The sequence below is a fragment of the Mobula birostris genome, chromosome 3, assembly GCF_030028105.1.
Source record: "Mobula birostris isolate sMobBir1 chromosome 3, sMobBir1.hap1, whole genome shotgun sequence".
Lineage (NCBI taxonomy): Eukaryota > Metazoa > Chordata > Chondrichthyes > Myliobatiformes > Myliobatidae > Mobula > Mobula birostris.
Genome location: NC_092372.1, coordinates 47,810,716 through 47,835,754, shown reverse-complemented (window position 1 = coordinate 47,835,754; position 25,039 = coordinate 47,810,716). Strand labels below are relative to the sequence as shown.

Here is a 25,039-nt window from a genome sequence, read left to right as displayed (position 1 = left end):
TCAATATGCAAGAGGATTTGTAAAGTCAGGTTGCTGCTGGATTGCAAGAGGGGGAATTTGTTGAATGCCTATGAGATGGCTTTTTAGAGCAGCTTGTGCTTGAGCCTACTCAGGGAAAGTTTATCTTAGATTGGGTGTTGTGAAATAACCCAGATCTTATTATGCAGCTTAATGTACAGGAACCCTTAGGAGGCAGTGATCACAATATGATTGAAGTCAAACTTGAGAAAGAGAAGCAAAACTCACGTGGCAGAGCATAGATGGCTGAAGTTTCTGGGGATAGTTCACAAGGCACAGGATAGAGATATCCCAGAGGCTCAAATGGTAGGGGTAGGCAACCGTGGCTGATAAATGGCTGCATAAACGCTAAGGGAAGGGTATACAAGGTAGCAAAACTGAGTGGGAAGTTGGATGATTATGAAGCTTTTAAAATCCAACAAAAGGCAACTACAAAAGCTATAATAAGGAAATATGAGGGCAGACTAGCCAGTAATATAAAGCAGGATACCAAATTTTTTTTCAGTTATTTAAAGAGTAAAAGAGAGATGAGAGTTGATATTAAACCACTGGAAAATGATATGGTGAGGTAGTAATGGGGGACAAAGAAATGGCAGGTAAACTTGATGGGTACTTTGCAGCCCTCAAGTATACCCATGACTGTGTGGCCACCCACAGCTCCAATCTGCTAATTAAATTTGCTGACGACACTACACTGATCGGCCTTATCTCAAATAATAATAATGCAGCCTTCACAGACGAAGTCATCACCTTGACACAGTAGTGTCAAGAAAACAACTCTCCCTCAATGTCGCAAAAAAAAGAGCTGGTTGTGGACTACAGGAGGAAGGATGAATGGAGACAGGCTAACCCTTATAGACATCAATGGATCTGGGGTTGAGAGGGTCAACAGCTTTAAGTTCCTCAGCATAAGCACCACCGAGGATCTCACGTGGTCTGTACATATCGGCGATGTGGTGAAAAAGGTACAACAGTACCACTTTCACCTCAGACGGCTGAAGAAGTTTGGTATGGTCCCCCCAAATTCTAAGAACTTTCTATATGGGTACGATTGAGAGCATCCTGACTGGCTGCGTCACTGGCTGGTATGAGAACTGTACTTCCCTTAATCACAGGACTCTGCAGAGAATGGTGCGGATAGCCCAGTGCAACACTCACAACACGCTGGAGTGCTGCTTTGTGAGTGTTGTGAGTATTGCTTTGACCCCAGCATCTGCAGATTATTTTGTGTTTAGGATAGCCCAGCGCATCTGTAGATGTGAACTTCTGCTGCCTTCCTCCTTTCTTAAAGAGTGAAGCAACATTTGCAGTTTTCCAGTCCTCTGGCACCATGCCAGAGTCCAACAATTTTGGAAAGATCATTACTAATGCCTCCATAATCTCTACTGCTACCTCTTTTAGAACACTAGGGTGCAGTTCATCTGGCCTAGGTAACTTAGGTATCCTTAGGTCTTTCAACTTTCTGAGCACCTTCTCCCTTGTAATAGTAACTACACTGACTTCTCTTCCCTCACACCCTTCAACACCTGACACACTGCTCCTGTCTTCCACAGTGAAGACTGATGCAAAATACTTTCAGTTCTTCTGCCATCTCCTTGACCCCCATTAGTATTTCTCCAGCCTCATTTTTTTAGCAGTCCTATATCCATTTTCATCTCTTATTTATTTTACACACTTGAAAAAGCAAGTATGAAAAATAAATAGGAGTGAGCAGGAAAATGTGCTAGGCAAACTCAATGATCTTAAGATGGATAAGTCACCTGGCCCAGATGACTACATCAAAGGGTGCTGAGAGAGGTTGCTGAAGAGGTAATGGATGCATTGGTCATGATCTTTCGAGCATCCCTTGATTCTGGCATGGTCCTAGAGGACTGGAAGATTGCAAATGTCACTCCACTTTTTAAGAAGGGAGGAAGACAAAAGAAAGGAAATTATAGGGCAGTTAGCATAACCTCAGTTGTTGGGAAAGTGTTGGAGTCTATTATTAAGGATGAGATTTCAAGGTACTTGGAAACTAATGATAGAATAAGTCAAAGTCAACATTGTTTCCGTAAAGGGAAATGTTGCCTTACAAATCTGTTAGAGTTCTTCAAGGAAGTAACAAGCAGGGTGGACAAAAGAGAGGCAGTGGATGTCATTTACTTGGATTTTCAGAAAGCATTTGATAAGGTGCCACACATGAAGCTGCTTAACAAGAAAAAATCCTTTGGCGTTACCAGAAAGACACTGGCATGAATAGAGGAATGGCTGACAGGCATGAGGCAGCAACTGGGAATAAAAGGGGCCTTTTCTGGTTGGCTGCTGGCAACTAGTGGTGCTCCTCAGGAGTCAGTATTAGGACTGCTACTTTTCACATTGTTTAAAAGGTGGAATTGATGGTGTTGTGGCAAAGCTTGCAGATAATACAAAAATAAGTGGAGGGGTAGGTAGAGTTGAGGAAACAATGTGACTGTAGCCGGACTTGCATAAATTGGAAGAATGGGCAAAAAAGTGGCAGATGGAATACAGGGTTGGGAAATGTATGATAATGCACTGTGGTAAAAGGAACAATAGTGCGGTCTATGATCTAGATGGGGAGGAGGCTTACACATCAGAGGTGCAGAGGGACTTAAGAGTCCTCGTGCCAGACTCCCAGAAGGTTAATTTACAGGTTGAACCTGTGGTAAAGGAAGACAAATGCAATGTTGGCATTTGCTTAAGGGGTATAGAATATAAAAGCAAGGAGATAATGCTGAGCCTTTATAAGATACTAGTCAGGCCACATTTAAGAGTATTGTCAACAGTTTTGGGCATCATATTTCAGAACGGATTTGTTGTCATTAGAGGGAGCCCAGGAGGTTCACCCAGAATTATTCCAGGAATGAAAGGGTTAACATATGAGGAGTGCTTGGCAGCTTTGGGCCTGTACTCACTGGAATTTACATGAATGTGGGGGGGGGGCATGCGGGGAATCTCATTGAAACCTCCTGAATGTTGAAAGGATTAGGTAGGGTGAATGTGCAGAGGATGTTTGCTATTGTGGGGGTATCCGGAACTGGAGCGCACAGCCTCAAAATTAAGGGGCCAACCTTTCAGAACAGAAATAAGGAGGAACTTTTTTAGCAAGAGATCTGTGGAATGCTCTGCGGTGAAGACCAAGTCCATGCGTATATTTAAGGTGGAAGTTGATCATTTCCTGATCGACCAGGGCACCAAAGAATATGGCGAGAAGGCAAGTACTGTATAGGGTTGAGTGAGATCCGGGATCAGCTATTATGGAATGGCATAGCAGAGTCAATAGGCTGAATGGCCTAATTCTGCTCCTATGTTCTGTGGTCTTATGTTCTAAATATTAACTTGTACTACTGAGAACCTGGTCACTCTCTTGTAACAGCAAGATTCATCACATACAAATACTTCTTCCTACTCTTCTTCACTTCCTATATCTCTTTGCATTCTGAACTTCTCTTTCATGGTAGATGTGTGTTTGACTGTTTCTGGGGACTAATCCTGAAATATATTTTAAGGAACAATAATCTAAGCTTGAATAGAGAAACAACTACCTCAGCTTGGTTGTAAATGACCAGTGTTTTGTAAACAATATTACCAATTACAGTGGTATAAATGAATCTGGAATTAAAGACCTAAAATTTTCGATAACATTCGTAGATGAATATATGAAAGTCACGACATCAGGAGCATACTGTGCTCAACATCATTTGTTTTCTATGGTCAACTGCCCAAGTAATGATGAAACTACCTGAGGTACTGTTGTTACATAATACAGAACTTCTCATTTTGGAAATACTTAAGTGACATCAAAAATCAACAGAAATTCTACTTTTTCCTGAATCAACTGTTTAATCCAAGTTCAATACCACAACTAATTCCTAAAATCAGGCAGCAATCAATCTCATCTGCCAATAGAGTGGCTGACTATCAGATTAAAATACATGCTTATCCTGAAGTAGGATTATTTTAGCACCGAGCTTTATTGCTCCCTACAAACAATGAAAATTCATCCTACTTCATGTGGAAGCCAATCTGGTCTCTGAAGAGGAGATGGAATGGGCACAAACACAAACAAGAGAAAGAAAGCTCCAGAGAGAGCAGGGGAAAAAAAGACAAAAGTAAAATAAAGAAAATATAGAAGACAGACAAAAAAAAAAGTTGAACAGTAAAATATATAATAATACAAGGAGGCAAGAGAAGTCACAAGAGCACTGAATGGAGAGTCTAGAATTCTGTTAAAAGGAAATTCAAAGTGCTACTGAACCGAAATATTTCTGATTCTCTTTCCAGATATTTCCCGCCCCCTCCTTTGTTTCTCTAATATTACCTGCTTTAAACTCCAAATTAAAGCATCACTACTATTTTGCTTAAGGATGAGCATAGTTGAGTGTAAGATTAAAAAACAAAGTAGTATTAAGAATCTTCTTAGATTTAAAAGTAAATTCCCCAAGATAGTACCAAGGTCAGGGGCTTTCAGAGTTTGGAACAATCTTCCACCAGAGCTAAAAATCACTCAAGCATGCTAACTTGCCTGAAAGAGCATCATATAAACATTGTTTCAAATGAATTGAAAATACTACCAGATTTAGTTCCATCAATTAATTTGAATTTAAAAAGAACAGAGTTTTAGTAAAGCGATCTGGTGTGACACAAGGAAGGTTTCCTGGGCTAGTAGCTCCCAAATCTGCAATTCAACTCTATAGGTCCTACTAAGACTACACTTCTCTGGACTAAAGTACTTTTCTCTGTGGGGACCTCCAACTTCTCAATCTTCCTGTAGACACCATTTTCCTGACTGATTCGTCTCAATTACTGTGTGGTCGCTGCTGCAAATTTATTTCTCTACTCCCCTACTCAGATGTATTTGAACGATGCTGAATTAGTTTTGAACTATTTCTACTGGGTGTTATCCTCCTTTGGATCCTGTTCTACTTCTGCTGCTTTTTGCCTCCTTCCTATTTTCATTTTATGCATTCACCTCTTTACTGGTCGACTTGATCTGATGGTGTGCAAATGCACAAATGTGTTTGGTGGACGTAGAAGGAAGAACAGAAATAATGTCAGCAGTTCAACCTGGCACTAATATAGGTGGTTTAACTGCTTGCACACATATTGGATTTTTAGTTATTAGATCAATAACTATCTATGGTAAAGCAGATTTTTGGCGGAAAGTACGCACACCAAAGATGAACCTTTTATGATTATAGCAACTGTCAGACAATATGTTGAAATGATAAATGACTAAGTTACAGCATTTCTTTGTCTAAAGGTCTGTCCTGGAGAAGTGCCTGCTTTTTTCCCCCCAATATGAACATGGCTCATTGCTTTCTGTTACAAGCTGTTTAAATTTTGCTGGTCTGGTTTGGATGCTGGACACTTTAGACCATGTGTACACATGTTACTGTTCAGATAGTTTTTTTAAAATTAATGTACAATATACAAGTGTATTATGGGTTTGTGATCCTGGAACATCACCTGAAAGTTAACAAATGTTTGAGTTCCCAACCACTTACAGCAATCAATATTTCTAAATTGCATTGTATGGGAGCACCACTTCCGCTTATCAGAGCAAATAAGGATTCCACCTCCCCCAACAGATAACTGGCTACATGCAAGGAAGAAAATGACTTAATAAAATAAGCAAAAGTAAGATTATTGGCAAAAAAAATGTAGTCAGTTCAAAATGATTAGTCGTATTGATCACGCAAGTGTCAAGACTCATTTCGAGAATGGAATAAGTGCTGGAAAATTAAGTTTCTGATAATGGCATTAATGCAATGAAATTGGTAAACTAAATATTCTAAAACTATGTTCCTTTCAGTACACCTATGGATAAAATTAACTATTGCATGTGCAACAGTTATCAAACAAATGTATCGGGAAGTATTGCACTAATATAATGTTTCATGGCAAATAGATTTCCAAAATTACAATAAATTAGATACCAGTATGAAAACCTGATTCTTCTCAATTATTGACTAAGTATTCTATCTACTACTCTCACTATTCTGCTACCTGGTTAGCTCCTGCCTGCTACCTGATAGAGTTCTGCCTGCCTCCTGGTTCCTTAATGCCTGCTGTCGCCAATTGCGTTTTAATTTTCTGAGGGGCACAATATCTGGAAGAAGGAAGATGAGCAAATCACTTTCATTAACATTTTTTTAAACCAGCAACTACATTATGTTAATAACTATTTGTTAAGTTTCCAAAGCAACCATCTTCATCTTGTAATGACAACTGGGAGTATTTAGAACATGAATCATCTTAGAATTGTTTATAACAATCTTAGGAATAACACTCTTGTTAAATTGACTAGTACTAGAAGGTTTTTTTAAAAAACAGTACGATTTGGGATGATGAATCTATGTGAAGTATGCAAATGATAATAAATCATATAGAAAAAGGAATACAGAAAGAGCGAATATGCAAAACAGTGGCATTTTTTAAATTTTTCATTCGAAGGACATGGGCTTTGCATGCTGAACTTGCATTCAATTGCCCAGCCCTAATCGTCCTCAAGAAGGTGGTGGTCTGCTACCTTCCAAAACTGCTGCAGTTGTTCACGTGTGGGTAGAGCCTCAATACTAATACAAACTGACTTCCAGGACAAGGAACATAGAACAGCACAGGCCCTTCAGTCCATGATGTTGTGCTAAAATTTTAGACCATTAGGCCACAAGACATAGGAAAGAATTAGGCCATTTGGCCCATCGAGTCTGTTCTGCCATTCAAACATGCCTGATCCTTTATTCCTTTCCTCAGACCCACATTGCAGCCTTCGCCCCATAACCTTTGATGCTGTGTCCAATCAAGAACCTATCAAGCTCTGCCTTAGATACACAACCAGGCCTCCACAGTCGCCTGTAGTAACAAATTCCAAAATTTACTACCCTCTGGCTAAAGACGTTTCTCCACATCTGTTTTAAATGGATGTTCCTCTGTCCTGAGGCTGTACCCTTCTGTCCTAGACTCCCCCACCATGGGAAACATCCTTTCCACATCTACCCTGTCTAGCCTTTCAACTGTACATACACATCTGGAGAAGAGGGATGCTTATGTGAGAATGCTGTTCTTGGACTACAGTTCAGCATTCAATACCATATTTCCCTCCAGGCTCGACAAGAAACTCGGCGACCCTCGGCCTTCACCCTGCCTTGTTTAGATGGATCTTAGACGTCCTGTCAGAATGCTGGCAGGTGGTAAGAGTGGGCTCCCTCACTTCTGTCCCTCTGATCCTCAACACAGGTGCCCCTCAGGCCTGTGTACTAAGCCACCTCCTTTGCTCCCCGTATACTCAAGACTGTCGCCACCCACAACTCCAACCTGCTAATTAAATTTGCTGATACTATACTGATTGACCTAATCTCAAATAATAATAAAGCAGCCTACAGAGAGGAAGTCATCACCCTGATACAGTGGTGTCAAGAAAACAATATCTCCCTCAATGTCGTAAAAAAAAAGAGCTGGTTGTGGACTACAAGAGGAAGGAGGCTAACCCCAATAGACCTCAATGGATTTGGGGTTGAGTGGGTCAACAGCTTTAAGTTCCTCGGCATAAACATCACCGAGGATCTCACTTGGTCTGTACATATCGGCTATGTCGTGAAAACAACACAACAGCACCTCTTTCACCTCAGACAGTTGAAGTTTGGTATGGGCCCCCAAATTCTAAGTATTTTCTATATGGGTACGATTGAGATCATCCAGACATTTGCAGTTTTCCAGTCCTCTGGCACCATGCCAGAGTCCAGTGATTTTTGAAAGATCATTACTAATGCCACCAGAACCTCTACTGCTACCTCTTTTAGAACACTCGAGTGCGGTTCATCTGGCCTGGGTAACTTAGGTACCCTTAGGTCTTTCAACTTTTTGAGCACCTTCTCCCTTGTAATAGTAACTACACTCACTGCTAATGTCTTCCACAGTAAAGACTGATGCAAAATATTCTTTTAGTTTCTCTTTGGCCCCCATTAGTATTTCTCTGGCCTCATTTTCTAGCAGTCCTATATCCACTCCCATCTCTCTTATTTATTTTCCACATTTGAAAAAGCTTTTTCTATCCACTTTGATGTTGTTTTCTAGCTTTCAGATTTCATTTTTCTCTTCTGATGATTATTTTAGTTGCTCTCTGTGGGTTTTTAAAAGTTTCCCAATCCTTTATCTTTCCACTAATTTTTGCTTTATTGTATGCCCTCTCTTTTGCTTTTATATTAGTTTTGACTTCCTTTGTCAGCCACGGTTCTACTAATTTGACATTTGAGCACTTCTTCATTTTTGGAATACATCTATACTGCACCTTCCTAATTTTTCCCAAAAACCCAAACCAGTTGCTGCTCTGCTGTCATCCCTACACGCATCTCCTTACAATTTACTTTGGCTAACTTCTCTCTCATACCACTGTAGTTTCCTTTACTCCACTGAAATATCGCTATGTTAGACTTTACTTTCTCCTTATCAAATTTCAAGTTGAACTCAATCATATTGTGATCATTGTCTTCTAAGGGTTCTTTTACCTTAAGCTCCCTAATCACCTCCAGTTCACTGCATAACACCCAATCCAGTACAGCTGATCCCCTGGCAGGCTCAACAACAAACTGCTCATAAGCCATCTCGTACACATTCAACAAACTTACTCTTGAGATCCATTTCCAACCTGATTTTCCCCAATCGACCTGCATGTTGAAATTTCCTATGACTATCATAACATTGTCCTTTTGACACTCCTTTTCAATTTCCTGTTGTAATCTGTGATCCACATCCCAGCTGCTGTTGGGAGGTCTGTATGTAACTGCCATCAGGGTACTCTTACCCTTGCAGTTTCTTAACTCAACCCACAAGGATTCACCATCTTCCAATCTTATGTTACATCTTTCTACTGATTTGATGCCATCCTTTACCAGCAGAACCACACCACCCCCTTTGCCTATCTTCCCATCTCTCCGATACATGTAACCTTTGACATTTAGCTCCCAACTACAACCATCCTTCAGCCACGATTCAGTGATAGCCACAACATCAAACCTGGCAGTCTGTAATAATGCAACAAGATCATCCACTTTATTTCTTATACTCCATGCATTGAGCTATAACTATATTTACTACCCTTTTTGATTCTGCATCCCTAATATGGAGGAGGAGGAGAGAGAGCAGCGCACCGCGCGTGCGCAGCCCTCCGATGAAAAATTATATTGTATCTGTTAAACAGGGACCGTGGACAATTCTGATTTGATGGAGACAGACATGAAAGCACAGAGGAACATCTGGAAAAATTTCTGAAACGCTCATTCACTACTGTCATTACTGCACGGTCGGGAATCTTTCGGAGGGAAGGCCTCAAAATCCCCGGCCTTGCCTGCTTTTGGCGACCGAGGAGGTGGTCAAATCATTTGGATAGCGATGGCGCTCAGTACTCGGTGTCGGAGAGCTGATCAGAGCTCGAAGTTTTCGGATGATTCAGAGTCGGACCGTGGTCGGGTATGGCAAGGAGAGTTTTTCTTCCTTCTCTCCAACTGCGTGAGATGTGGGATATTTGAGAGACTTCAAACTTTTACTGTGCTCATGGACTTCTTCAGCAAGTTATGGTATTGTTGCACTGTTGTAACTATATGTTATAATTATGTGGTTTTGTTAAGTTTTTTTCAGTCTTGGTCTGTCCTGTGTTTTGTGGTATCACACCGGAGGAAATAGTGTATCATTTCTTAATGCATGCATTACTAATGACAATAAAAGAGGACTGTGTGTCTTCATAATCTAATACCCTGATACTCACCCTTCTGGCTGCAATTATGTCTTATCATCTGCCTGCCCTTCCTGATAGTCTGATTGCCTGTTATCTTTGCTTTTTTACCATCCATTGAGAAACTTCACTCTGCTTCCCACCCCCCTGCCAACTTAATTTAAATCCTCCCCAACAGATCTACCAAACCTGCCCAAGAGAATATTGGTTCCTCTCGGGTTCAGGTGCAACCCGTCGCTTTTGAACAGGTCATACCTCTGCCAGAAGAGATTCCAATGATCCAAGAACCTGAAGCCTTGCCCACTGTACCAGCTTCTCAACAATGCATTAATCTGCCAAATATTCCTGTTTCTACCCTCACTGGTGCGTGGCATAGACAGCAATCCGGAAATTACTACCCGGGAAGTCCTACTTCTCAACTTTCTACGTAGCTCTCTAAGTTCTCTGTTCTAAGATCGATCTAACCCTTCCTTCCCCTACAGCCCTCTATAATGAAGTAATGGTAATACACTTCCGTGTCAAGATGATATGCAACTTAAAGGGCAACCTGTAGTTGGTACTGTTCTCATACTTTTCCTGCCATTGTCTATAGAGTTCAATGTTGAAAAGTGAGGAAGCATTTTCAGAATTATTTCCAATGTAAAATGATAATCAGGTTAGTGAATTGTACAGAGAATTTAGGAACAGTACAATCCATTTTCATTCATTTTTAAATCTTTTTATTGAAATATAATCTTCTACAGCTATAAAATACAGAAATTCAACAAATTAGTATATAATTAAGCTAAAGAAAAATAAACATATATGCTAATGAAAGTAAGTTTTTTTTATAAAAGAAAAGGAAAAAAGAGAACCCCAACTAACTAAAAAAAAAACCACCACTAACTATAAAACAAAAAAAAGAGAAAAGAAAAAACCATTAGGAACCAAGTCCCGGAGCAATATGCTTTACAATTCTACACTAATATATATATATATAAAAAAGAAGAAAAAGAAAACAACAACCACCAAATCACATTTATATAACATAAAATTGGAAGGAAACAATGTAAATTAATTCAAATTAAATGAAAATATTTAGCAGAAGAACCCCACCTTCTCTGAAAATCAAATCGGGGATCAAAAGTTCAACTTCTAATTTTTTCCAAACTATGACATAACATTACTTGGGAAAACCATTGAATTAGTGTAGGAGCAGAGGTATCTTTCCACTTCAATAAAATAGCTCTTCTTGCCAACAATGTAACAAGTGCAATTACATATTGGTTTGAAAATGAAATACCCTGAATATGATGCGGAACTATTCCAAACAGAACAGTTAATGTATTAGGTTGTAAATTAATTTTCAAAGCTTTAGAAATTGTAGAAAATAAAGATTTCCAAAACGATTTCAATAAGGGACATGACCAGAACATATGTGACAAAGTAGCTACTTCATTTTTGCACCTATCACAATAATTATCTATATTAGGAAATATTTTGGATAGCCTCTCCTTTGTTAAATAATAACGGTGAACAATTTTAAACTGAATTAAACAATGATTGGCATATATCGAAGAAGAATTAACCATTTTCAGAACTCGCAACCAATCTTCATTAACAAAAGTCATATCAAGTTCTCTCTCCCAATCTTGTTTAATCTTTAGTGAGAGGTTATCTTTTTGTAGTAAAATTATAAATTATAAATAAATCAAATCAAATGTGGAGAAACAATTTTCCAAGTGCAATGTATAAATAGTATGACTGTTGTAAAATAAAATGCAAGTATATCAGTTTGGAAAATAAACTCTGCATGAATAAAATTTGCACAAAGGGGATGAATTTATGAGAAAACACAAGTACATCTCTCTGATCAGAAACATCTACAATGGACTCTGTGGACAAAGTAACATAAGGCAGAGAAAAGTAAGTGCACACTCAGAGGAACTGCTAATCAGAAAGATCTCACCACAAGGATTCTTTGGGGTGATGAGTGAGTGGAACATTTTTTTTTCCTAAATTAAGACCAAATTCCACATTTCGCCTTCTAAAGGTGCAGATTATATCAATATCAACTTAACTTACAGTTTGGTAAGACAAAGACTTGAGCTCTCCATTTGTTGTTCCTTTTAATGCTTTATGGCCCATCATGTGGCAATTTTTTTTTGCCATTTCCTTAGCATGTTTTTTTTTTAAAAAATGAGGTCAAGTTGCTAGTTCAACTCTCAACACAGCACGGATGGAAAGTGAACAATAAGCCAGCCAGATTCAAAACCTGGAACCATTGGCCTCAAACTCCGGTGCTGATGATACTACACACTGCCGGGTAAGCTCCCTGTTTATACTGCATTAACCATTAGCTTTTCATTCATGGTTAGAAATGAAGCAACACAGCAGTAGATTGACAAAATAATATCACTCAGCAATTTAGTCATGCAACATATGAAATTGTGTTTGCCAAAATTAAATGTTATAAGAAACACAAATACAGTAGAGATGTAAACATAGGTAAAAATTGCTTAGTAATCGGAAAGCTTAAACAATGAGGGTTCTGATCTTAGGAACGTATATGTAACAAATTACAAGGCCAATAAATTGAGAGGAATTTAAGGTTGGTGAATGGTATTACATTTACTAAATCAGTTTAGACAAATGCTTTGGGTAGGGTTTTCAAAATCTCATGAACAAAGGCAAAGGAAGCAAAACTGCCTGAATGCAAGGCATGAGCACCAGAAGACACTGATTCTGCTCTGCAATTCAGTAAGATCATGGCTTATCTGAATTTGATCTCCATTTCACCTTACTCCATGCTCTCTGTTAACTTCTGTAAATCTATCCATGCCAGCTTGAATATCTTTTTAAATGACTAAGCCTCCACAGTTCTTTGAAGTAAGAAATTCCAAAGATTAATGACTGGAAAAAAAAATCCTCATCTCTATCCCCTTATTCTGAATCAATGTCTTTGGTTTCTGCAAAGGAAGGAAAACATTCTCTTAGCATCTAGCTAGTGAGATTTTCAGAATCTTCCACTTCATATGAAAACTACCTCTATTTACCTAACTTCTAATACACAAGCTCAACCTGTTCAATCATTCCTTACAAGACACCCCTTCTTCCAGGAGTCAATGTAATGAACCACCTCTGTACAGGAGACCAGAGCTGTACCCCAGCTGTGGCCTCACCAACATTATCTCTCCACTACTGTACTTTATTGCCCTTGCAATAAAGGCTAATGAAACCTGGGTTAAGATTTTGTAAAACAAAATGAGAAAAGTACATTAAAAAAGATAATTTTAACAAAACAAGTATAGCAAGTAACCCAGATAAAAGTAGCTAGAAGTTAGAGAATAGCCAAGATAAAGACAAAAATTTGAGGCTTGCACTGCTCTCTAGAGTGGCAAACCCGAGTTTTAGGAAGCAGAAGTTGAAAGGTGATATTAGCTGCCAGAGAATGCTAAAACCTATTAAGAAAGGCATGGTGACATCTTGAGAACAACACAGGAAGATGATTCACTTTAGATTGCTTTCATAAAGGACTGGCTCAAGTTGATTGGGCAGACTGCTTTTTTCCCCTCCTTTACTATAAACTTTTCCAAGCTTGGTCACAAGAAGATATTACCAAGAGGACGAAGAAAGAGATGCAAGGATGTGTCCACACATAATTATAACATCCCCACTGATTCCTGGGAATTGTTAGCTTACAACAGCTCAAAGTGGAGGAGGAACATGCATGATGACATTGAGAATTGAGATGACATTCACAAGTACAGAGGCCCTACATGAGCAGCAAAGGAGCAGACCACCTCACTAATTGCCTATCTAATCTGTCAGCCACCACCAGATCCATCAGTGAAAGAGTAGCCAGTTCCCTCAAAACTAGGATGAGGGAAAGTCATCCTCAAAACTGAGGAACAAACTGAAAAGAAGAAACTTTCATTGTTCCACAGAGGTATAACCCAAACTAGAGTAAAAGAAACAACAAAAGCCAAGGAAAAGAGACAGTTTTTTGGTATATCCAACAAAAAGACTATAGTTTTTTTTGTATTTCACTGTTTAGTCTTAAATCTTGCTAGACAGGCATCAGAATACAGCACATTCTGGTCTGTAGCAGTTGGAAGCCTGCAATAAAGAATGATCAGTGACAACAAACACAAGGTACAAACTTGCATAAAAATCATAAAAGGTACAGAGTTTAGTTTACAGTGCTGACAGTATGTAATACACTCATTTTCCAAGTACCTTATTTTCCTATGTTCTTGAGCTACAAGAAATGTTGATCAGAAACCACTTAGTTTGAAAAGGTCACCAAATTATAACTGAACAGAAAATAAATTAAAATTGATTTTACCTTTCTTGTTTAGTGGTCGTTTCCTTACGCATACACATATCCTTTGTTCATCAATCTAAAAGAACAATAAAATTTTAGCTACACACATGTTCCAATAATGCATACTTCTAGGTCATCAAATATGTGGACTTAACCAATGCAGTTAATTAAAATTACTTCAATATAAAGATTATACTGCCATGTGAAATATAACCTTAGTCATGTTCTCTAACAATGGGCCTGACCTTGGGGGCTATTGTTAGTGATACTGACTGGAACTCACTTACATTTGATCACAAACTGAGATCCCAGACTTCAATGAACATGCAATTATCCACAGGTGTTTAGGACTTCTGGAAGGATTTGGAAGGCCTGATCTATAAATATGCTACACCACTGGTTTGCTATGATTCCACAGTATTATGCTGTAAACAACCTTGCAGGTCTTGCTGCACAACCCAATACTCTACTGATTTCAAAAAAGTTCGCAAAATCTCCAAGATCTCCAACACCTGGGTCTCCATCCTTCCCTTTGCAATTGGATCCTTCACTTCCTCATCACCAAACTTTAAAGAGTAGGGATGAGTAAAAACAGCTCCTTCTCACTGACTATCAATATAGGTGCATCACAAGACTCTGTGTGTACTTAGCCATCCTGTTCTACTCTTTTTACACCCATGAGTGTACATGTATCTAATCAAGTGACTTAACATATCTTAAACAACACCTACAAATTTGCCAATACCATCATTGTTGACTGTATCACAAGTGATTTTGAGTCAGTGTACAGGAGTGAGATAGAACACTTGGTTGATTGGTGGCACAATAACAACCTTGTGCTGAACATCTACAAAACCAAAGAGCTAATCACTGATTTAAGAGGAAGTTGGGAGACTAGTTGGGAGTACTCATATTGAGTCAGAGATGGAGAAAGTGAGCAGTTGCAAACTCAAGGCATTAAAATCTTATACGACATATTCTGCACCCAACACATACAATATTACATGTACTTGCTGGAAAAAGTATGTGAACCTTTGGTTGAGGTTATTGCTGTACAAGGAGGTCACTCCAGTTACTGAAAGCAAACATCTCCGGTAACTGTTGATCAGTCCTGCACATCAATTTGGAGGAATTTTAGGCCATTCCTCTGAACAAAACTGCTTCAACTATGGGAGGTTGGTGAGCTTTCATACATGAACTGCTTGCTTCAGGTTCCTCCACAACATTTCTATAGGATTAAGGTCAGGACTGTGACTCTGCCTTTCCAAAATGTGAAATTCCTTCTGCTTTAACCATTCTTTGGTTGACTGACTTGGGTGTTTAGGGTTATCTTGTTGCATGACCCACTTTCTCTTGAGCTTCAGTTCACAGACAAGATACCCTGACATTTTCCTGTAGAATTTGCTGTTACAATTCACAGTTCTGTCAATGATGGCAAGCCATCCATTTTCTCAATAAATAAATGAGTAAGTATATTTGCTCATTTTGTGTTGTTATTTATTTAATTGGGTTCTCTTTATCTAGTTTTAGAATTTTCATGAAGATCTGATCACATCTTAGGTCATATTTAGATTATGAAGACACGCAGTCCTCTTTTATTGTCATTTAGTAATGCATGCATTAAGAAATGATACAATATTTCCTCCAGTGTGATATCACAAAACACAGGACAGACCAAGACGGAAAAGAACTAACAAAACCACATAATTATAACATATAGTTACAACAGTGCAACAATACCATAACTTGATGAAGAAGTCCATGAGCACAGTAAAAGTTCAAAGTCTCCCAAATGTCCCACATCTCACGCAGACAGAGAGAAGGAAGAAAAACTCTCCCTGCCATACCCGACCACAGTCCGACTCTGAGTCATCCGAAAACTTCAAGCTCTGATCAGCTCTCCGACACAGAGTACTGAGCGCCATCTCTATCCGAACGATCTGACGTCCTTCTCGGTCGCCAATAGCAGGCAAAGCCAGGGATTTTGAGGCCTTCCGTTCAAAAGATTCCCGCCCGCGCAGTAACAACAGCAGCAAACGAGCATTTCAGAAATTTTTCCAGATGTTCCTCTGCGCTTTCACATCCATCTCCATCAAATCAGAATTGTCCACGGCCCCTATTTAACAGATACGATATCATTTTTCATTGGAGGGCTGCGCACGTGCAGCGCGTTGCTTCTCTCTCCTCCCGCCAATGCAGAAATAGAGAAAATTCGAAAGGGTTCACAAACTTTCTAGTACCACTGTAGATACAATCATGAAGAAGACATGCCAGTACCTCTACTTCTGAAGAAGCTTAAGGAGATTCAGTATATCACCGAATACTCTGACTTCTATAGATGCACTGTCCAAGGTATTATGACTGGCTGCATCATGGCTTAGCCCATTTCCAACACACAGCAATATAAGAGGATGCAGAGAATAACTGCCACAGCCCAGACCATCACAGGCACAACCCTCCCTACCCGTGGCAGAATCTACAGGAGGCAATGCCTCAAGAAGGTGGCATCTATCATCAAGCACCCTGATCATCCAGGTTACGTCCCCTTCTCGCTGCTACAATCAGGCAGGAGATAGAGAAGCCCGAAGAGCAGCATCATCAGGTTCAAAAACAGCTGTTTTCCTACTGCCATGAGATTCTTGAAACAACCTGCACAACAGATCACCTCTTGCATCTGGCTCTAGTTATGGGAAGTTTCTGCATTAAATCTTGCTTTGCAATATTCCCTCCCTTGACTCTAAAAGTTTAAAGTTCAAAGTAAATTTATTATCACAGTACATACATGTCACCATATACACCTGAGATTCCTTTTCTTGTGGGCATACTCCACAAATCCATTAATAGAATAATAACTATAATAGAATCAATGAAAGGCCACACCAAATTGGATGTTCAACCAGTGTGCAGGAGACGACAAACTGCAAATACAAGAAAGAAATAATAACAATAAATAAATAAATAAATAAAGCAGCAATAAATATCACAAACATGACATGAAGAGTCCTTGAAAGTGAGTCCGTAGGTTGTGGGAACATTTCAATGATGGAGCTAGTGAAGTTGAGTTCAGGAGCCTGACAGCTGAGGGGTGATAACTACTCCTGAACCTGGTGGTGTGAATCCTGATCCTGAGCCGCCTCCTTCCTGATGGCAGCAGTGAGAAGGGAACATGACCTACCTGGGTGGTGGGGGTCCATGATGATGGATGCTGGTTTCCTGCAACAACGTTTCATGTTGATATGCTTAATGGTGGGGAGGGCGTTACCTGTGATGAACTGAGCTGTATCCACTACTTTTTTTTGTAGTATATTCCTTTCAAAGGCATTGGTGTTTTCATACCAGGCTGTGATGTAGCTAGTCAATACATTTTCCACTACACATCTATAGAAGTTTGTCAATGTTTTGGATGTCATACTCTGAAGGGTGTAGAGCTGTGGCTGTGCTTTCTTTGTAATTGCAATTACATGCTGGGCCAAGGACAAGTCCTCCAAAATGTTAACACTGACAAATTTGAAGTTGACCCTCTTCACCTCTTATCCTCCAATGAGGACTGGCTCATGGATCTCTGGTTTCCTCCTCCTGAAGTCAATAATCAGCTCCTTGGTCCTGTTGACATTGAGTAAGAGGTTGTTGTATGCTGATTCGTCACTACCTTTGATTTGGCCAATGACAGTGACATTGTCAACAAATTTGAATTATGGCATTAGAGCTGTGATTAGCCATGTGGTCATAAGTGTAAAGCGAGTAGAGCAAAGGGCTAAGCACACAGCCTTGTGGAGCACCTATGCTGACGGAAACTGTGGAGGAAGTGCTGTTGGCAGTCTGAACTGACAGGGGTCTGCAAGATAAGAGATTGAGGATCCCTTGCACAAGCGGGTATTGAGGCCAAGGTCTAGAAGCTTATTGATTATTGGTGGTATTTAATGCCAAGCTGTAATCAATAAAGAACATCCTGATGTGCATCTTTGCTGTCCAGATGTTCCAGGTTTGAGTGTAGAGCCAATGAGATGGTATTTGCTATGGACCTCTTGCTCCAGTAGGCAAATTGGAGCAGATCCAAGTTGCTTCTCAGGCAGGAGTTGATACGTTTCATCACCAACCTTACAAAACATTTCATCACTGTGGATGTGTTACTGGACAATAGTCATTGAGGCAGGTTACCACGTTCTTCTTAGGCACCGGAATAAATGAAGTTTGCACAAAGCAGGTGGGTACCTCAGACTACCAAAGCGAGAGGTTAAAGATCTCAGTGGACACTCCAGCCAACTGATCAGCACAAGTCTTTAGTACTTGGCCAGGTACCCTATCTGGGCTGGATGATTTTCATGTGTTCACCCTCCAGAAAGCTGCTCACTTGTAGTCCTCAGAGACTGAACTCACAGGATCATCCTGTTCATCATGTTCCTCCATGCTTTGACAATCAAAGTGAGCACAGAAGGCATGGAGCTCATCTGGAAGTGAAGCCCTGTTGTCGCTTACATCACTTGATTTACTTGATTTAAGAGGTGATAGTATTCAAGCCCAGCCACAACTGTTGAGCATCCTTTGTTGATTCAAGTTTCATCCTTTGTCACTTCACCTGTGAGATGGTTTTCTGGTGATTGTACCATGCCCTCTTGTACCTCAGCAGATTACGGGTCTTATGATTCACCCAAGGCTTCTGGATGGGATGACTCTGAATGATATTGTGGGGGTCACTTGTCTACAACTGTTTTAATAAAGTCCATGACAACCATGGCGTATTCATTGATACCCACAGATTAGTCCCTGAACAGTAGTCCAGTTCACCAACTCAAAGCAATCTCCTAGTCACTCCTCCGTCTCCCACACCACCTCTTTGCTGTCCTAATCTCTGCAGCTTTGCTGTTTAGCCTCTGCTTGTATGCAGGTAAGAGGACAGTCAAGTGATCAAATTTACCAAAATACGGTCTGGCATTCCATATCTTAGTATAACAGTAGTCAAGTGTGTTGGGACCTCTGGTGCTACAGGATATACACTGATGTTATTAGGCAGTGTTTTCTTCAAACAAGCCTGATTGTCATCTCCAACTATGATTTGAAATGCGTCAGGATGAACTGTTCCTAGTTTGGAGATAACATCATGCAGCATTTCAAACGCTTGATTATCGTCATCCACTGGCGATACGTAAATTGCAAATAGGATTACAGTGAAGAACTCCCTAGGTAAATAAAACAAACAGCATTTGACCGTAAGGTATTCAAATGTCGGGGGAACACAAGTTAAACAAAATCGCCACACCGAACACCACGAGTTTTATCATGAAACACACAACCGCACCTTTTGCCTTTTCCAAATCAGCAGTTCAGTCCATCCTGTGAATTGAGAAGCCTTCAGGTCTGATCACCGTATCTGGCATGCTGTGAGTAGGCCATGTCTCGATCACACATAGAACACAACAATCTCTCGTATTCCGATTTTATTCTCCAGAGATTGCACTTTTGCTATCAAGATGGTGGACTGAGGGGATCTCACACCTCTGTGTTTCAACCTGGCTTGGAGTCCCCCACCCACAGCCTTGCTTCCGGCCATGGTGATGGAACATTTATCTGTTGAAAGGTGTCATACCTCCTAGGTCTGCTGAGTCCTTCAGAAGATAGTGAAATCTGTAGTTTATTAATTTGATTTAAAATACATTTCTTAAATGGAAGTTACATGCTGCAGATGGCAGTGGAAGTAATTCAAAAGATGGTATATTTGGAAGTATTGTATGTAGCCTACCAAGCGACAAATTTAAAACTACTCAAAATCAACTGTACCTTTGACAGCCAACAATACTCCTATGACAAAGAACAAGCAAGATGGTCTGTGCCTGGACAAGGTAAGTGCAATGAAGAGAAGACTTGTTGTTCCAGGCTTTGGACCTATGCTTGCATTATCTGGAAATTACTGTTAAAAAAAAAGCATGCAGCATTCTAAAAAAGTATAAATGCAATGTCGATGTATAAATAAATGTTGATAGAGATACTTCAGATATAACATTGCCTTTTCAATTATTCAAAGTATAATAGGATTACACTAACCACTATGCTACCATTTTCCTTGTGGGGAAGCTAGGTGGTGGAGTCTCTGAATAAAAGGTAATCACTTAAGCTTGAGAAGAGGAATTCTACTCTAGCTCCAGCCCACGCACTTGGAATCTTAGACATTCTCAAACCAGTCACTGTAGGTGCTGACTTAGAGGGAATCAAGGGTCATGAGGGTCAACCAGAAACCCTTATTTAAGTCAAAATTCAGACAAGTCATGATATAACTGAATGTTATAAATTGGCATGGCTTCTTTTTCTCAATTTTCTATTCTGTTACATTTGAAGCTTCAATTAGATAAATTTAACTAATTTTTACTTGCTTTTAAATAGTACTTTGACAACAAAGACAAATTGCATCGAGATTACTCAGATTTCAAATATACAATTTAAAATGGCGGGAGGAGAGAGAGCAGCACACCGTGCGTGCACAGCCCTCCGGTGAAAATGATACTGCATCCATTAAATAGGGGCCGTGGACAATTCTGATTTGATGGAGGCAGACGTGAAAGCACAGAGGAACATCTAGAGAAATTTCTGAAATACTCGTTCGCTGCTGTCGTTACTGCGTGGTTGGGAATCTTTCGGAGGGTAGGCCTCAAAATCCCCGGCCTTTCCTGCTGTTGGCGACCGAGATTGAGGTCCAATCGTTCGCACAGAGATGGCGCTCAGTACTCGGTGTCGGACAGCCAATCAGAGCTCGAAGTTTTCGGATGACTCAGAGTCGGACTGTGGTCGGCATGGCAGGGAGAGTTCTTTCTTCTCCCATCTGCGTGAGATGTGGGACATTTGAGAGACTTTGAACTTTTACTGTGCTCATGGACTTCTTCATCAAGTCATGGTATTGTTGCACTGTTGTAACTATATGTTATAATTATGTGGTTTTGTCAGTTTTTCCAGTCTTGGTCTGTCCTGTGTTTTATGATATCACACTGGAGGAAATATTGTATCATTTCTTAATGCATACATTACTAAATGACAATAAAAGAGGACTGCGTGTCTTCATAATCTAATCTAATCTAAAATCATTTCTGAGTAATTTTAAACATGAAATCCAAAACAATGTTCTCAAATCAATTTGACTTGCTTAAACTTGTAACTTACCGGATCAGCAGCCGTAAGTGGTCGGTAGTCAAGACTTGATCTAAATTCTCTTATCATGCACATAATTTCCCAGTTTGGATTTGTAGAATCAACATCCTGTTAAGTACACAATTTATCAAAGTAAATACACAATACCAAATTGTGGTTGTTGAATGCAGCATCTGGCTTTAATCATATCTAACTTTGTAAGTGTTCTGCAATACAAAAAACTCACTTGCTAAATTTAAGAAAGAAACCATTTAAGATGAAAGGATATAAACCTTAGGCATAATATTTGAAGGAAAAAGCTTCAACCAGAACTACAGTTCTATTCTTTTAGAACACAAACAGATACAAAGACCACAAGGCTGTGCTGGGCCGGCCAGGTTGGCCGACAAATAAATCTCTGCACTAGGATAAATGAGGTGATGAACTTAACAAGAGGATGCAGAGGAGATTTAAGTATGGACAAAGATTCAGAATTACAGTTAAGAAAAGAAAATATCTGCAGTGAGTTTGATCCCTTTTAAACAAAGGCAGAATTACATAAGATGTACAGAATTGAGAGAGCCCCGGACAGGGTGAACAGGAAGAACCACTTGTCTTGGCAAGGAGATAGACAGCAAGGGACAATGGTTAATCAAAGGGTTAGAGGAAATTCAAGGAACAAAAATGTTTTTACTCAGACAGAGTTGGTAGTCTGCATCCAACTTACAAGGGTATTTGATGCAGAAAACTCCATGACACTTGAAAGTAAATGAGCACTTAACAAAGCTGTAACCAACAAGGCTATGAACCAAAATTAGAGTCAGAATAACTTAAGTAGCTCCTCTTTTGGCTGACAAGAACAAATGAACCAAATGAACCAAACGTCTCCTTCTGTCCCAGTAGTTCAATATTTCTAAGAATTCAATGACTGAAGTGTACGCTCACCAGAACACACTAAGGTTTATAAACAGAGATGAGACCTAGCAAAGAAACAGGATAACACATTAAGCTTCAAATATTAACCACTGCATGGATCCGAATACTCAAACCAATGCCGAGCCAAGTAAGTTTCATAATAGTAATATTTCTAGTCATAGTCATACTTTATTGATCCTGGGGGAAATTGGGGAAATTGGTATAACAATTTTCTATAAATTGTTAGAACTCATACTCTATAAACCTACTAGTCTGATGATTTTGTTATAACACTATTTTGCCTTTTATTCAGTAACACCTACTGTGAGTCAAACATGAATACTGATTAAGGAAGAAATCACAAAATATTAAATTATAATCAGAAGGTAATTTTTCTTCTTTTCTTTCAAGAACAAATAGGCATTCTACTTCTACCAAGACAAGATCAGCCAAGTCAGGAATTCAGTATTAATTTTTCAACATTTATCATACATGATCACTTATGTTAAGATATCATATAAAAAGGTTTGAATGAAACAATTTCTGGATAGAGCAATAACACAAACCTTGCCACTTCCTCATAATTTCCCCTTCCTTTTTTTTTATAATGGTAAAACACAAATTTTCTACTTTCAACTAAAGGAAATAACAGCACAAGGATGTAAACAAATTCCTTGGTCACAGTGAGAGAAAACATATTTTACCATGCAGGTTATGCAAGTAGTACATAGGAAAATTTGTTAATCATTTGGTGATCAAGTTATCTGCTCCGGATAAAAAACAAAACAAGAAAGTGGAATTTTAGAAATATACATGTTTAAATTTTTCCCAGGGCAAAATCTGAATTAAATTAAGAAAATAATAATTGGTTGTAATAAAAGAAACAAGGTGGTTGGTCATTGCAAATATCTACAATATTTTTCTTTCATAAAATATTGTAGATAAATCGGTCTTTGAAAGCTTGAAAGTAAATTTGTTGACCCTTCATTATTTTCAGATATAGCAAATTAAGCTGAAAGTGACTTGAAAAGCAATCAATACCAAATCTGACAACCCTTCTTAGCATCAATGGGGCATTGAAATGCATGCACAACATAGATGATGCTTCAAAATCTCCTCCAAGCACTGCAAAAGTATTCCAAATTTAGAAGAAACAACAAAGCCCAAAATAATCATACTAAGAATCTTAGCAGTTCCAGAATCCCCTCTCATATCTTGTTTCATCCCTTTCACCAGCAAGAAGCCATTTGGTTCATTGCGCAAATACCAAATCACATAAATCTCCAGTTAAGTTTACAGAAAAGGAATCCAGGTGCCCAATACATACTGGGTGGAGCTTTCTCAGCTCTAATTCACTACCAATTATATTAAAGTTACCCCAGCCACCTTCCACATACTGACCATTCTATTAAAGCATAAACAAGTCTTTCCTTTACCAATTAACTGAGATCTCTCAACTCTATTCACCTGTACCAAAAAACAGCAGCCAATGCATTCTTTGATTCTGGTAACATCCTTCTAGATCTCCACCATAACGTCTCCAGTGCAATTACATCCTACCTGTTATACAGACCAGAATATGTTGAAAATACTGTTTTCTATAAATCTAACACACTCCTGCAAGCAATTCTATACACTGTTAATAAAAAAGTGTTCATCTTAACCACCTTCTCTGCAAGCTTCAGTGAATTGTGAACAAATATTTCAAATTTTATGTGTTCCATTTTTTTTTTGCATCTTTCTTTTAAAATGCTTCCACTTCCCAAATGCATTCCTTCTCATGTCTTTAGTGAACTATGGCCCCTAAATTTAAAAGCAAGAGACATGGCACTGAGCTCTGCAGAATCCAACTGGAAACAACTTTCAATCACAAAACACCGTTGTCCTTTGTTTACTCCTGCTGGGCTAATTAATTTTGATATCAGCTTACCAGTTCCACTTGCTTCCCATGGGCTTTAACTTTATTAACTAACCTGTTATGTTGAACTTTTCTAAAGCTGGTTAGGTAAAGGATAAGCACTTTGTCCAATAAATAAATGCAAACCTGAGCTCTTTTCTCTCTCATCTCTTGCTGCTGTATTCGCCGCTTTTCACGTTTTTCCTGAAGTTTTTCAACTTCTTTAACACAATTTGATTTTCTGCGGGCTGAAAGATAAAATTGACCAAAAGTTTGAGGATGCAAACTAAATTTTGTTGGCTCTAAACTTCTGTAGAATTAAAGAAACATTTCCTCTATGAATGATGAAATAGATGCCTAACATTTCACATATTCATGCTGTAGAAAATATTCATGTTTCACTCAAGTCAATTTAAGTGCATTTTTGAGATCACATCACTTACATGATCATTTCAAACCCTACAATATTCACAGCCTTCAAGATAAATTTTAAGGCAGACTTATTTCGTGTTCTCCACAGATAAATATTATACCAAGAATTGAAGCAAGGAAAATAGCGCAAAACAGAAATTCATTCTACTACATGATTTCCTCTATATGACTCGGAAGCCCTTTTCTACCTTCTTCCATAAAAACAGGCAAAATATTTTCTTACTTCCAACATAATTTCTCCTGCCACATTCTGCAAGGAGAGCATAATAACTTTTGTTATTTGTTCCTATGGAAATTTCAATTGTTTGTCTTTAAGTCTATTTACCTGACTGTACTTCTACACCCAGCAATATAGGCAGAGACTGAACACTGCAGCACCAGTGGTGAGGGCCACAAAGGTAGAATCAAGGGAGGTGGAGGAGGGCTTACAGGACTGCTTTGAATTGTTGGACTGGACTGTATTCAGGGATACATCTTCATATCTAAATGAATATGCCAGTTATCACCGACTTCAAGACCTATCAGGATGAGAGCGTGCCTTCACGTACATACAGGTCATACCCAAACCCGAAGCCATGGATGAACCTTGGGATTCGCAGTCTGCTTAGGGCTAGATCTGTGCCATTCAAGA

At 39.2% G+C, this 25,039-nt stretch overlaps 1 protein-coding gene across 2 annotated transcripts in view; it reads right to left on the bottom strand.

Annotated features, from left to right (window-relative positions):
* The window catches only part of kif2a (kinesin family member 2a), a 119,475-nt gene that overhangs the window by 54,355 nt on the left and 40,081 nt on the right, over positions 1-25,039 (bottom strand). For both annotated transcript variants that reach the window (XM_072252583.1, XM_072252584.1), the window contains exons 6-8: positions 24,124-24,224; positions 21,198-21,293; positions 14,073-14,127 (exon numbers count right to left, since the gene is read on the bottom strand). In XM_072252583.1, the coding sequence (XP_072108684.1) occupies positions 14,073-14,127; positions 21,198-21,293; positions 24,124-24,224 (252 nt within the window). The remainder of the gene's footprint in view (positions 1-14,072; positions 14,128-21,197; positions 21,294-24,123; positions 24,225-25,039) is intronic.